The sequence below is a fragment of the Mesoplodon densirostris genome, chromosome 7 (assembly GCF_025265405.1).
Source record: "Mesoplodon densirostris isolate mMesDen1 chromosome 7, mMesDen1 primary haplotype, whole genome shotgun sequence".
NCBI classification, from domain to species: Eukaryota; Metazoa; Chordata; class Mammalia; order Artiodactyla; family Ziphiidae; genus Mesoplodon; species Mesoplodon densirostris.
Window position 1 is genome coordinate 54,634,829 of NC_082667.1, and position 14,877 is coordinate 54,649,705.

The 14,877-nt window shown below is 49.7% G+C and overlaps 1 protein-coding gene across 1 annotated transcript in view; it reads left to right on the forward strand.

Annotated features, from left to right (window-relative positions):
• The window catches only part of TENM4 (teneurin transmembrane protein 4), a 392,087-nt gene extending 378,320 nt beyond the window's left edge, over window positions 1-13,767 (forward strand). Inside the window, exons 27-30 of the mRNA XM_060102952.1 lie at window positions 1,602-1,898; window positions 3,361-4,975; window positions 10,244-10,386; window positions 13,009-13,767. Coding sequence (XP_059958935.1) covers window positions 1,602-1,898; window positions 3,361-4,975; window positions 10,244-10,386; window positions 13,009-13,767 — 2,814 coding nt within the window. The remainder of the gene's footprint in view (window positions 1-1,601; window positions 1,899-3,360; window positions 4,976-10,243; window positions 10,387-13,008) is intronic.
• Window positions 13,768-14,877: the final 1,110 nt, after the last annotated feature.

Genomic DNA, 14,877 nt, shown 5'->3' on the forward strand with positions numbered 1-14,877 from the left:
ACGGGAATTGTCTGCCACACTGTTTTTGCTCCTGCAGTTGTGTTTGATTACCCCTGGGAAGGCAACCTTATTTTAACCAGGCCATTCACAGCTAAAGTCGTCTCAGCACCATCATTATAAATCCTGATTTTCAAGGCTTTAGAATTTGTTTGGGGAGAAAGGGGAGACACACCTGTCTCTACTTCCTCTGAGAATGACCACGATCATTTGCTGTCATTTAATGGAAATAACTGCAACCATTAACTCAGTACCTTCTATATGCCCAGCGCTCCGCTAGGTAATTTACTGAGGTTTCTTCAATCCTCACAACAGCCCTGCTGTTTCACAGGGGAAGAAATTGAGACTCAGAGAGGGAAAGGCACTGGCCCAAGGTCACACAGAAAAGTCAGTCACAGAGTTGAGGCTGGACTCCTGGCCTGATTCCTAGACTTGAGCCCTTTTCTACCACACAGGGCCCCAGAGGGCCTTTCATTACCTTAATCCATATGTGCAGGTTGGCATCGTATGGCCTGCATCGTCTGCTTTCCTCTTGGGCCTTCTTACCTACTTGTCAAACTTAACCAGTAACTAATGGAAGAGTCCGAAAATATGCCCAAATGCCCCCCCAGGCCCAGCACCACTTAGAGGGAACCAGCATTCTAGCTTCAGAGTACCTGGCAGTGTTTCAGGGACAACTGGCACCCCTAAGGTGTGGATCCAAATACAGAAACAGGCCTCTGAAGTATATTTCGTAACTAAACTAAGAAAAACCTTGGTTTACTGCTACCCCTGTGGAACCCCTGTATTTCTGACTCTGAAAGGAAACTGAATTGTGTGCTGACCTAGCAGCCCAGGTAGAGATCATACAATGGGCTCCTGAGTCTAGAGGAAGGAGCAAAATGTTCCAAAACCTAGGACAGTGTCTCCTGGCAACCCCCAGTCAGAGAAGCCTTCCCAGACTCAAACATACACTGCCTCCCAGGGCCTCCAGGAAGAAGAAGATGTCTTGGGAGCTAACTGAGGTGACCAGGAAGCCCAAATTGTGGTGGCAGAGGGCAGGAGAGACCCCAGAGGGGACAGGGAGTCCAAAGCCCTAAGAAGGGCTGGACTTGCTCAGAGGACCACACATCATATGTTGGCACGTTGCAGGGGTGAGGGTCAAATCCAGACTCAGTCACTCACCAGCCATGGGACCTGGAGCCCGTCCCTGACTGTGGTCTCCCTGGTATCAAACACGAGTGCAAACACTGGCACATAATAAATGGGGTCAGGCACTGATTTGCTGGGCCCACGTGGCCTCTCCCTTTTCAGGAGGGAGTCAGGAAGGATCTGCCTTTCTATCCTCATTAGGAGAATCATATTAGGAAATGATGTAATCGTTTCCGCTACTCTTCACCCAGCATCTGCATTGCCTTTAGCCTCACATCAGCCCTATATACTTGGCATGATTATTCCCATTTTACAGATGAGGAAACTTCACAGAGCTGACAAGGACAGAGCCAGGACCCAAACCCTTGTCTGTTGACACCCACGACCTGTGCTGCCTCCTCTCCTCGGGAGCTTCTCAGACCAAGTTCTCAGTGTCCAGGTTAACTCTCTCTTTCCTCCTACCCCTTCCCCAGGTTCACAACCGGAACCTCCTGTCTCTGGACTTTGACCGTGTGACACGCACAGAGAAGATCTATGACGACCACCGCAAGTTCACCCTCCGCATCCTGTATGACCAGGCCGGGCGGCCCAGCCTCTGGTCACCTAGCAGCAGGCTGAATGGTGTCAACGTGACCTACTCCCCAGGGGGCCACATTGCTGGCGTCCAGAGGGGCATCATGTCTGAGAGGATGGAATACGATCAGGCGGGTCGCATCACATCTAGGATCTTCGCTGACGGGAAGACCTGGAGCTACACGTACTTAGAGAAGGCAGGTGTCTGTCGCCCTCCATCACTGGCCTTGCCATATAGAAGATCCATCACTGTGGCTCAACCCATGGCCAGGCCCAGCCTGCTGACCTCAGTGGGATGGATCTGACCCATGTGGTCTCCAAAAGGAAATGTTCAGGAAAATCCGCATCAGCGTGCCAGGGGGCCCCAGGTGGCGTATGGATGGATTATGGTGATGGGGTGGTAAGTGGGGGGTCCTGGGGCAGGAGAATGTGGAAGTCACACCCAATAGGCTGGAGCTAGACCCAAACACTATCTGGACTTACAGAGCAGGATTTCGGGTCCAGACCCAGGCAGGGGTCTGCTCCCAGGTCTAGGGCTCTTGGTGTGATCTGGTCACAGAGAACAAGGCAAAAGCCTGGGGATTAGTATTAAGCAAGAGGTGCTTAATCCTGAGCTTCAAGTGCTAGGTGTGGCCTTAGTATGTCCCTTCTGCTTCAGGTCAGGATTCAGTTCATCCCAGGGACTTGGAATCAGAAAGGGCCTGAAATCAAAAGTTGGTCCCAAATAAGAGAAAATGCTAACTTTAATGCCCAGATGCCTTGAGACCTTTTATCTACTGACTTATTCCTGAAACAGTCTGTATTTCATGCCCCAGTTCTGATACCCAGATCCTTACTTAACGTTTTGCTCCTGGTCACCTGTCCAGGGCCCAGGCTCTGCTTGATCTGTGATCTGTCTCCCCTACCCTGTGCAGTGTTCACATCTCCTAGAGCAGCATTTTGTGGTAGTGCTAAGAGAGACCTTGGAGGTCATCCAACATACTGAAAAATCCAACCCAGAGGGAAAGAACTTGCCCAGGGCCACACAATGAGTCCATTATTAGAAACCAGGTTTCCCCATTCCCATCACAGCCCACCCCACCCCCGGGTGGGCATATGACCTGTTACCACATAAACAATTATGCAAAACCTTAAATGTCCTTCTCAGACATGTCTTTATCCTGTAGGCCATAGGGAGTCAACGGACGTTGTTTAGCAGGCAGTAGACGTTGTCAGGCTGTGTTTTAGGATAATCATTCTTGCCTGAGTAGGAAGATTGATCTGAGAAGGAATCTGGCACAAGGAAGCCAGGAGAGAGGCTGCTGCAAATACTTTAGGCCGGTGCTCCCAACCCCATCCCATGCTGAAATCATCATTTTTGTGCCCCACAAAGGGGCAAACAGACAAGGCTGCTCACTATAGGAAGGCAAATGGCCTGAGTGTTCTAGGGCCCCAGGCCCTGCCAGGGTCAAGGGCAGAGAGAAATTCTTGTCTTAGCACATTTGTACTACATTGCAATATCCTAGGGTGCGCTGGTTGAAAAGCTCTGGTTTGGGCATAACTTAAGAGAACCACCAGCTTCCTTGACCTTTCATTCTTTTCCTTTAAGTCTTGGGCTCATAGACCACCCCTTCCTTCCCAGCACCCTCTTCTCATCTCTCGGTTTTCCTTCCCCTCCAGTCCATGGTGCTGCTCCTTCACAGCCAAAGGCAGTACATCTTTGAGTTTGACAAGAACGACCGCCTCTCTTCTGTGACCATGCCCAACGTGGCCCGGCAGACGCTGGAGACCATCCGCTCAGTGGGTTACTACAGGAACATCTACCAGCCCCCCGAGGGCAACGCCTCAGTCATCCAGGACTTCACTGAGGATGGGCACCTCCTCCACACCTTCTACCTGGGCACTGGCCGCAGGGTGATATACAAGTATGGCAAGCTGTCCAAGCTAGCTGAGATGCTATACGACACCACCAAGGTGAGCTTCAGCTACGACGAGACCGCCGGCATGCTGAAGACCATCAACCTACAGAATGAGGGCTTCACCTGCACCATCCGCTACCGTCAAATTGGGCCCCTGATCGACCGCCAGATTTTTCGCTTCACCGAGGAAGGCATGGTCAACGCCCGCTTTGACTACAACTATGACAACAGCTTCCGGGTGACCAGCATGCAGGCCGTGATCAATGAGACCCCGCTGCCCATCGACCTCTATCGCTATGACGATGTGTCGGGCAAGACGGAGCAGTTCGGGAAATTTGGTGTCATCTACTACGACATTAACCAGATCATCACCACGGCGGTCATGACCCACACCAAGCACTTTGACGCATATGGCCGGATGAAGGAAGTGCAATACGAGATCTTCCGCTCGCTCATGTACTGGATGACCGTCCAGTATGATAACATGGGGCGAGTCGTTAAGAAGGAGCTGAAGGTGGGACCGTATGCCAACACCACCCGCTACTCCTATGAGTACGACGCCGACGGCCAGCTGCAGACGGTCTCCATCAATGACAAACCACTCTGGCGATATAGCTATGACCTCAATGGGAACCTGCACTTACTGAGCCCCGGGAACAGTGCACGGCTCACCCCGCTACGGTATGACCTCCGTGACCGCATCACCAGGCTGGGTGACGTGCAATACAAGATGGACGAGGACGGTTTCCTGAGGCAGAGGGGCAGTGATGTGTTTGAGTACAACTCAGCGGGCCTGCTCATCAAGGCCTACAACCGGGGTGGTGGCTGGAGCGTCAGGTACCGTTACGATGGCCTGGGGCGGCGGGTGTCCAGCAAGAGCAGCCAGAGCCACCACCTGCAGTTCTTCTATGCAGACCTGACCAGTCCTACCAAGGTCACCCACCTGTACAACCACTCCAGCTCTGAGATCACATCCCTCTACTACGACCTGCAAGGACACCTCTTTGCCATGGAGCTGAGCGGCGGAGATGAGTTCTACATAGCCTGTGACAACATCGGGACCCCTCTTGCTGTCTTCAGTGGAACGGGCTTAATGATCAAGCAGATCCTGTACACGGCCTACGGGGAGATCTACATGGACACCAACCCCAACTTCCAGATCATCATTGGCTACCACGGTGGCCTCTATGATCCACTCACCAAGCTCGTCCACATGGGCCGGCGAGATTATGACGTGCTGGCTGGTCGCTGGACTAGCCCAGACCACGAGTTGTGGAAGCAGCTTAGTAGCAGCAATATCATGCCTTTTAATCTCTATATGTTTAAAAACAACAACCCCATCAGTAACTCTCAGGACATCAAGTGCTTCATGACAGGTGAGGATCAGGGCTCATTCAGAGGGCAGGAACCACTATCACTCTGGTCATCTGAAAAGACAGTCTTCCTTGAGAAAGCTGGTATGGGGTAATGGGAGATATTGACTTCCTCTTAGAGCAGCATTTTCCAAAGTATTTTTGAAGAAACACTAGTTCAGAGAAATGCTTTGGAAAAACTGGCTTTGGCATCAAATCAATTTGACAGGGCAACTACCATTCTTAAATTTTCACAATACATTTCAGCTTATGAAAGGCTCTGAGAAGTCCTGTAGTAAAGAGAACTGTTTCATATATTTACCCACTATTTTTCCAACTTATTTGACCATGAAACCCTAATATTTCACTGGATATATCCCCTGGAATGTACTTTGAGAGTTTCTGACCCAGCAATCAGGCTGGTTATGAGTCCCTGATAAGTTGAATGAAGGTATGACCAAAAAAATAAAGAAGAACTCAGTTCTCTTATTTGGGATGAGGTAATGGAAAATTCAGACTTTGGCAACAGACAGAACTAGGTGAAAGATCCATCATTTCTAAGCTATGACAGTCACAAAATTTATTTAACTTCCCCTGAATTCCAGTTTTCTGATCTATAAATTGAAGTTAGAATATCTACCCTGACTCTGGTAAGTTAAATATGCATATTGTAAATCCTAGAGCAACTACTAAAAGATAAAGCAGAGGCACAGCTTATCAGTCAATAGTGGAGATAAAATGAAGACTAAATTAATAATCAAAGAGGGTAGGAAAAGAGGGAGAAAAAGGAGCAAAGAACAGAGAGACAAATAGGAAAAAAAAATACTTACCTGATAGGATGGTTGCAGGGGTGAAATGAGATACATTTTATAACCTGCCTAGCACAGGGCCTGGCTCATGTTGGTTCTCTTTCCCCTACCGTCTGATTTTAAAAGTGGGCTTTGGTCTCCACTACCGTGAAACCAACTTGAGTATAAAATGCCCCATAGGTCACGCATGCCAGAAATGCCTCTAACAGCCTCCTTCCAGCAAGCAGCCGCTGCCAGGCCAGTCACAGAAGACCTCAGGAGTCAGAGCAGCTCTGGGGATTCAGGTCTGGATAAAACCAGCACCTTTTATAGAACAGAGTTTGTGGTGGACAAAAGTTGGGCATGACAACTTGCAAACGTGGTCATCTCCCCGTCTTTTGTCCTGTGACATAATCCTCCTGCCCATAGTTGAAGGCAGTTTCCTTCATTCAACAAGGGCCCCCTCTGTGCAGCCACTGTTTTAGGCACTGGGGATAGAAAGATGATCCCTGCCCTCCAGGAGTTCACCTCGCAAGAGGCCAGACAGACAACTGCTGTCCAGTGTGAGTGGCCCACGGCGGAGGCTTGCGCTGACGGCCAGTGAAACAGAGGAGACACAGCTGGTTCTACCCAGGGAGCAGCTGGCGCGTGAGGTCCGCTTACGAGTGGACATTCGCCAGGTAACGGGAAAAAAGCCGATCCAGATGGAGGGGACCGCACGTACGAAAGTGCGGAGAGGGCAATGTGTACAGCCCCACGTGAGTGCCCCTTAGGGACGTGGTGGCTTCCTGGCCCCCAAACTGGGGTGGCCCAGTCTGGACCTGTTTCTGCTGACAGAATTAGAGGAGTCTTCTTCCAGGGAAGAATTCCAGGTGGTCATGTCGAGAGCAGGAGTCCCAAGAGTGGGAAGAAAGAGAGGACAGACACAGTGGTGAGCAGGTGTGATGAAAACATCCTTGGGGCCTGTGGACGCACAGGAATATCTCAGCAAGGTTTCACAGCGTTCACCGTACTCAGCTTGCTGCCAGCCCTAGAAAAACTTAAGCGATTGAGAGGACATTTGTCTTACATCTGTCTGCATTAAGCACACCCCCTGTCTCATCTTCCAATGAATTTCCTGTGAGATGCCTTGGCAGGTTACTGTAGCTGAAGAAAAAACCATTTTACTACTAAAAGCCAAGATACTACTAACTCTCACTAAACTTGACCATTTAGCTTCCACGTGGGCTACATGCAGCCTCACTCACATCCAGCAACAACAACAATAAAAAGGCATCTCACCTTTTTCCAAAAACAGGATAGGGTCTTAAGCCTATAATACTGGAGAGGCTTATGTCACATGACAACCCTTGAACCAACCAGCATGGCTGGGGAGATAGAATGCACTGATTGGCTTAGCCTAGGTCACATGCTTCAATGCTAAGCCCTTAGGTGGAGTCAGCGTCCCTAAAAATACACTTTTTGGGATACCCCAAAAAGAGAGAGAAGGCAGAATGGGACACTAGGAAGGCAACTTAAAAATGTCCACCACTGATCCATCATATACTTAACCCTCACTTGTAGCCTGTGTGATGGGGACCACTGACTCCATTTACAAAGGCGGAAAGTGAGGGTCAGAGAGGTAAAGTAACCCGCCCAGGAAGAGGTGGCAAGCCTGGGGTTAGAACTCTGCTGTGTCTGACTCCAAAATCCTCATTCTTAGAGATCTGAATTCCCTCTGTAAAGTGCAAAGCTGTGTGAAAGGGATTATTATTTTTCATCACTGTCCCAGGCAGCCACACTGAAGTCTGGGACGAACGGATGAGTAAAGAGCTTTTTAACTTGAGGGAAATGTCTGCCTCTGATGTCATAGGAAAGAAGAGTAAAATTCCCAACTCTTCAGAAAAGCACAGTAGAAAAAGCAGTGAATAAATCAATTTTCAGCATTTTTCCTAAAGACATAATGAGAAAGTTTCCCACCTTCCATCACTCGTAATTAAGGCCCAGGCCTCTTTTCAGCTCCCTGGCTTCCTGGGAATTTGCAGTATTCCTGATAGAAGCTTTACTTTGCAACTACAAATTCAGATGCAAGTTCTCGGCCTCAGGCAAAATGGCTTTGTAGGGGTTTTTTCTTTGTCCCCGTTCTCTTTGTTTTAATTTCCCAAAGAACCATCTACCAAGATTCAGAGAATCAGAGATACTTAGAAACTCAGTGAGGAAAGGGACTTTGGAGAAAACTGGTCCAAGCACCTCACACTACAAAAGAGGAAATGGAGTTCCAGGCACGTGGAGGCTTGGGTTTGAGGAAACACAGGCAACCTTCTATGAGCCAGGCACCAAGCTGGACACTTTAAAATACATTAGATCCAATCATTTATGTAACAAAACAGAACAGTTCCTGCTCTACGTTGGCTGCCCCAAAGTGGTAACACTATTACTATTCTTCTCCATGACTTGGTGAAAACCATTTCTCCCATGAATTTGCAGATAAGGAAACTGAACCTCAGAGAGGTTAAGGAAACTAAGATCACACAGTTCGCAAGTTGGGAGCCAGAGTTTGGACCTGAGTTTTGTCTTGCCTCACCATGTTCTTTCCCTTTTATGATCTTTCTAGAAGTAGAATCTGGGTTTCCAAGCTTCCTTTTCTACCACCCCTCCATGTCAGAACCTCCAGGCTTCACACCCAAGAGAGGGGCTCTGGAACATCGAAGAAACAAAAACCAAAAAAAAAAAAAAAAAAAAAAGAAAGGAAGAAAGAAAAAGACAAACGAAGTTCTTGAATGGAAAGGCAATGTGGGATGAAGTTGATGACCCCCAAATGGCACTCCCATCACTGGGATGCACTCAATTCCACAAATGCCTGGGCCCTAAGAACCTCCCTGACCAGGGATCTGTCTGCTTTGGAAGAAGCGCAAAGCAGGCCTGAATGCCCACCACCCAGAGTTGCTGGCTCAGAGACTTAATTCCAAATCCTGCCTTCTCCTGACTTTGGATTTGAGTCTCTAGTCAACAACTGCTTTGGCATCTTCAGCTGCCCCTTCCCAAGGAAGGCTGAGCCATGCTGGGACACAGGCTTTCTGTCTGTCTCCTGTAGACCCCAAATCACCTCCCACCTGCCATCCCAAGCTCTTCCTTCCCCAGCTGCCATTCTCCTTTCTGGTTCTCTCTCTGCCTTGCTGAACTGCTTTCTGGTTACCCGAACGCTCCCAATACTCACCTCCCCTCTCCAGGCCTTGCCTTATACAATGGCCTTTGCCTTCATCTCCGTCGAAGCCTGACAAAATTTACACAGCTTTCACTGCCTGGCTTCAAGGCAACCTTCTTCATGAAGACTTGTCAGTCTGTGGAACTGAAAGACTTCTGCCCTCCTCTAGGTGTTTTTTCTGTGTCAAGGTTATCCATGTCCATGTCTCATCTCCCCTTCAGGGTCTTGCGTGTGCAAGCTGAGGATCTGTGACACCAGAGCTGGGCACATAAAAGACACTCAGCAACAGAGGGCCAAGTAACTGATGACACACTTTCCATCCTCTTTCTTTTCCTGAAGTCTTGGCTTCCTGATTCCACTCTTCAGTGAGCCGGTTGCTCATGACAACATCCCACCTTTCCCTATACCTAGTATTTTATAATTAGTAACCCCCAGGAATATTATAAAAACCAGTAAATCCAACGCCTATGGGGCTAGATCCTCAAGCCCAGTATAAAGACTGGAAAATGAAGGCACAGGGAGCTTAAGTGACTTCCTTAGGCTCCCAGAGTAAATAAAGTCAGGATCAAGGGGAAAAAAACTTCGATCTTTGGTCAGGCCACCTCCATGCCCAATGCAATTTAGGCCTGAGGCTCTAATCTCTTCAAAAAGGAGAAAGGAGGAAGAGTTTGCTTCTTCAGTGAATTTTCTCTTTGAAAGTCATTCATTAAAACCTTTCCTTTTGGGCTTCCCTGGTGGCGCAGTGGTTGAGAATCCGCCTGCCGATGCAGGGGACACGGGATCGTGCCCCGGTCCGAGAAGATCCCACGTGCCGCAGAGCGGCTGGGCCCGTGAGCCGTGGCCGCTGAGCCTGCGCCTCCGGAGCCTGTGCTCCACAATGGGAGAGGCCACAACAGTGAGAGGCCCGCCCGCGTACCGCAAAAAAAAAAAAAAAAAAAAACAACTTTCCTTTGGGGTTGGTTGTCCTCTGTGTCTCCTGTTGATGTTGGGGCTGGATGTGGAGGAGTGTTCATCCATCAACAGCTGCCCCTGGCTACGAAGCTGAAGGTCCTCGGGGTAGAGTGACAGTAGTAAGAGGAGTCTGGAAACCTAGGTTCTACTTTGGTGACATCTCTCTCAGCTACATCCCTGGGAGGGGACACTAGGTCCCAGCTTTCATACCGTGAAACAGTTTCCACTATGCTTGTTGACTCTCCCCCCAGCAGCTCTCCAGGTCCTCACCCCGCCCCCCTGCAGCCTAACTCTAGGCTGCTTTCTTGGGATGTGTCACTCTGAGGTCCACTGACTCTGTGGGGCTGTTTCTGCTTCTCTCCCACCCAGATGTCAACAGCTGGCTCCTCACCTTCGGATTCCAGCTTCACAATGTGATTCCCGGCTATCCCAAGCCAGACATGGATGCCATGGAACCATCCTACGAGCTCATCCACACACAGATGAAAACTCAGGAGTGGGACAACAGCAAGGTAATTCACACACATGGCTGCCCACCCCTCAAGCCATCCAGACATTACAGGAATGGGTCCCACCAGCTTTTCAGGAAAGCCTAGGCCAATGATAGAAACCAATGTGGTACGTCCACTGTGCCTGCCAGAAACAGTTCAGCAAATACTTAGTAACCCTGCCACTGGCAAGTCACTGTAGACCCAGCTGTAACAGCACGTAGGCCCTCACAAGCCAAATTAAGGAGTTTTGTCTGTTACACTGAGTTTGGAGTTCCACACAAAAAAATGAGCCTTTGTCCCAACCCAGAACAAAAGTACAAAGAGGGAAGGTGTGTTCGAAATACAAATGTGACATTTTCTGAGCACCTCAGCGCACCTGGCCTATTCTACATAAATTAACGCACAAATACCCTTTGGTATCGTTGTTCTCATTTTACAGACTTCATGCCTGAGGCTTTTAAATGTCACACAGCAAGGATGAAGTAGAGCAGGATTCAAACCCAGATCTGTGTGTAGGTGCTCAAAAAAATGTTACTGTCCCCTGTCTTCCATTTATGACCCAATTTCAAAGACTCATAGAATTTTATGGCTATAAAGATCCTTAAAAACAGTTTCATTCCACCCTCTCACTTCAGACATCCATTTGCTCATTTCTTCCCACTGCCCCCCTCTTTCATAAGATCTGTGCTAGGAGCTGGCTCTTCCAGGCCCCAGGCCCCGGGAGCCCAGTGAATGCAGGAAAGAATCAGGCAGAGACCAGGCCTTCCAGGGGATCCCTGACCAGGGGGACAAGAGACTGAGGAGGAAATCAGAGTTGCCAGATGGCATACTGCTGGCGATCAGAAACTTACACATCCATATCTCTTACTCCAGTCGGATTCCATTAGGCCTCAGCCTAGCTGTTTCCTTCCCCTGACCTCTGGAGAATGTGATTCTGCACCTCTGTGCTCCGGTGGCACCTATAGCTTCCTCTTGCTAAGCACTCACAACACTATATTTTCATTCCTGTTTTCTTCCCTGTATCTCCACTAGACCCTAAGCCCCAAGAGGGCAAGTACTGGGTCTTATTTGGTACCCAGCATGCCACCTCGCACATAGTAGGTGCATGGAAAACTTTTGTTGAATGAACAAATGGTTGAAAGAAGTAAACAACCCTGTGAGTTCGGCCTTTTTCCCCATTTTACAGATAAGACCAGAGTTGAGAGAAACTTGTCCAAGGTGAGCTGGAAAGGTGATGAGAACCCAAGTCTGTCTGATCACGAAGCCCGTCCTCTCTCTGCGGCCCTAGCCCCACCCACTGCCCCTCTCCAATCCCCGCCATCCATCCCTCCAGGTACTGCCCAGCTGCCCACAGCACTGACTGTTCTCCCAGGGCCGCTTCCAGCCACTCAGCTGCACCCCCTACCTCCAGGCTCCCTTCTCCACCCCCTCCCAGAGCCACAGTCTCTGACGGCCCGTTTGCCAACCTTGCCTGTCAATGAATTATTGATTTCTGCCCTTGGCACGCATTGGAGATCTTTGTTGTTGAGCACTCCAGCTTCCGTGAAACTCTAGGAAATAATTGTTCACAGACAGGGTTCTATTAATTATAAAGAGGACTTAATTTCAGTGAGAAACCGATGGACCTTTTTCCAAAGCCATTTCTCTAAGTTGCTGATAAGGCCCTGGGGCCTGCCTGAACGTGGCTTCCAACCTGTCCCCCAAAGCAGCCAAGAGCGGGGCCACTTGAAGAGCCCCCAGGAAGCACTGTGCGGACAGAGGCCCTCCTTGAAAATCATTTCTAAACATGGCAGAGAGCAATACAGCAGGCTAAGAGGGTTTATGTAAATCACTACTTTTCATCCTACTAAGTCTTCTTGTCAAGAGTGCATTCCTCGCCATTCCTGCATCTAACATCATCCCCTCATCCTCCAAGTCCCAACTCAAGCGTGAGCCTGTCCTTGAACCCCATCTCCTTCACCTTGCTTCTCCGCCTCCAGGCTGAGACACCCTGAGCCGTGATTGCTCCTCCCGACTCCAGCAGCCCTTGAACTGAGCCTCTAGGATCAGACAGACCGGGGTTCGAATGTTGGCTTGAATACTTTATAGTCTGTGGCTAGTACTTACTAGTCCGTATGACTGTGGGCCAGGTACAACCTCTTTGAGCCTTAGTTTCCTTAGGTGTAAAACCAGAACAATAACAGTCCCTACTGTATAAAGTTATTGTGAAGATCCAGCGAGATAATGAATGTGAATTATTCAGCTCAAAGACCACGACGTGTTGGCTATAGCTGTTACTATTGCTCCTCTTAGACCACCACTGATCACATTTGATTGTAGTTATTTGTTGCCACATCTGTCTTTCCCCGCTAAACGAGGAGTTCTTCAAGGGCAGGGATGATGTCTGATTCATTGTTGTATCTCCCGTGCCGAGAAAGGGACTGGGCACAGAGTAGATGCTCCCTGAACAGCTTCTGAATGGAAGGAAGGGTGAATAGATGGATGAAGGAGGGCTGGGTGTCCTAGTGGTCAGCAGTAGGGCTAGATGCTACAGGTGAATACATTTGTATAGGTTGGACTTTTAGTCATGTAAGCTGATTCTCCAGGCCGTTGGAAGTTTTTCCCCATTTATCTCACTCTCTCTCTCTCTCCCCCCACCATCAGTCTATTCTCGGGGTACAGTGTGAAGTGCAGAAGCAGCTCAAGGCCTTTGTCACCCTGGAACGTTTTGATCAGCTCTACAGCTCCACAATCACCAGCTGCCAGCAGGCCCCAGAGACAAAGAAGTTTGCATCCAGTGGCTCAGTCTTTGGCAAAGGGGTCAAGTTCGCCTTGAAGGATGGCCGAGTGACCACAGACATCATCAGTGTGGCCAACGAGGACGGGCGGAGGGTGGCTGCCATCTTGAACAACGCCCACTACCTAGAGAACGTGCACTTCACCATTGACGGGGTGGACACCCACTACTTTGTGAAACCAGGACCTTCGGAAGGCGACCTGGCCATCCTGGGCCTCAGCGGGGGGCGGCGAACCCTGGAGAACGGGGTCAACGTCACTGTGTCCCAGATCAACACGGTGCTCAGTGGCAGGACTAGACGCTACACAGACATCCAGCTCCAGTACGGGGCGCTGTGCTTGAACACCCGCTATGGGACAACACCGGATGAGGAGAAGGCACGGGTGCTGGAGCTGGCCCGGCAGAGAGCCGTGCGCCAGGCCTGGGCCCGTGAGCAGCAGCGACTTCGGGCAGGGGAGGAAGGCCTGCGGGCCTGGACAGAGGGCGAGAAGCAGCAGGTGCTGAGCACAGGGCGCGTTCAAGGCTACGACGGCTTCTTCGTGATCTCGGTGGAGCAGTACCCGGAACTGTCAGACAGCGCCAGCAACATCCACTTCATGAGACAGAGTGAGATGGGCCGAAGGTGACAGAGAGGACCATGGCCGGGACTTCTTGCCAAAGACAGCTACTCTTTTGTGGCCGCATACCTGACTGTGTTGTACTTAAAAAAAAAAAAAAGAATCCTTTTTTTAACAAGTGCAGAAAGCAAACAAACAAAAAAGATACTGGTTGCATTCTAATTCATGCAACATCCTTTTTTTTTAAGAAAAGAAAAACACAAATTTGGCCTTCACACATTTTTTGCAAAGAGCAGAAGGTATTTTTTTTTCCATAGTGTGATCACAATGAAAACTTTCTTGTCTTTTGTTCCCTTTTCCTTGAGGAGTTCTCCTTGTTGTTTGGGGTACATTTCTCCTCACTGAGATGCATCTCCTGGGGTGTGTCCTTGTCTGTCCCCAGGTACCCAGTGTGATGTGAGTGTGCTAACTTGTCCCATGTGCAACTTTCTCTTCCATGGGGGTCGGGCAGGAGGGAAGCGTGCGGAGAGTAATGGGCCGGTAGCAAATTTCCGAGGGGGCCTGGAAGGAGCGTCCGCAGGACCTGAGGATCTTTGGCTAAGCTCCCGCAGACACGTGGTAGCTTTTTTACTCACTGTGTTCCATGCCTCCAGAGGACCATGGATGGTTCCATCTTCTCTGGAGAATTTCATGATCTCACAGCACCTTTTTCAAGCTGCCCCAAACTCCTGTCCAAGCTTTATATTTTGATGCGAAATGAAACCCCCAAAACCCCTTTTGCAAATCTTGTGTAGTTGTCAGTGCCACCTCCATGCTGGGATGGAGAAAGTGTCTCCCAGGTCCTTTCCCCAGTCTGGTGACAGCATCCTGGGGCTTAGAGCCCAAGCCTCCCCAAGAGGCAGAGGCATCCAGGACATCTGTGGTTGGTTGGTCCTCCCATGATGCTCCTTATTCATCTCTGTCTGTCTCCCAAAGTCAGATGAGAGAACCAGCACTGCACAGCAAGCCCTCAGTGTGGGCACCACGTCCAGAAGGGAAGGTCACCCACGGCAAAAGAATGGCAGTGGTGGCAAGGGTACCAGCCTGCCTTCCTAGGTGAAGCCCTCTCCCCATGACTTTGGGTATCTTCCCTCCACTGCTCAGCTGCCACCACTGAGAAACAGGAGTGTGGAGAGAGGT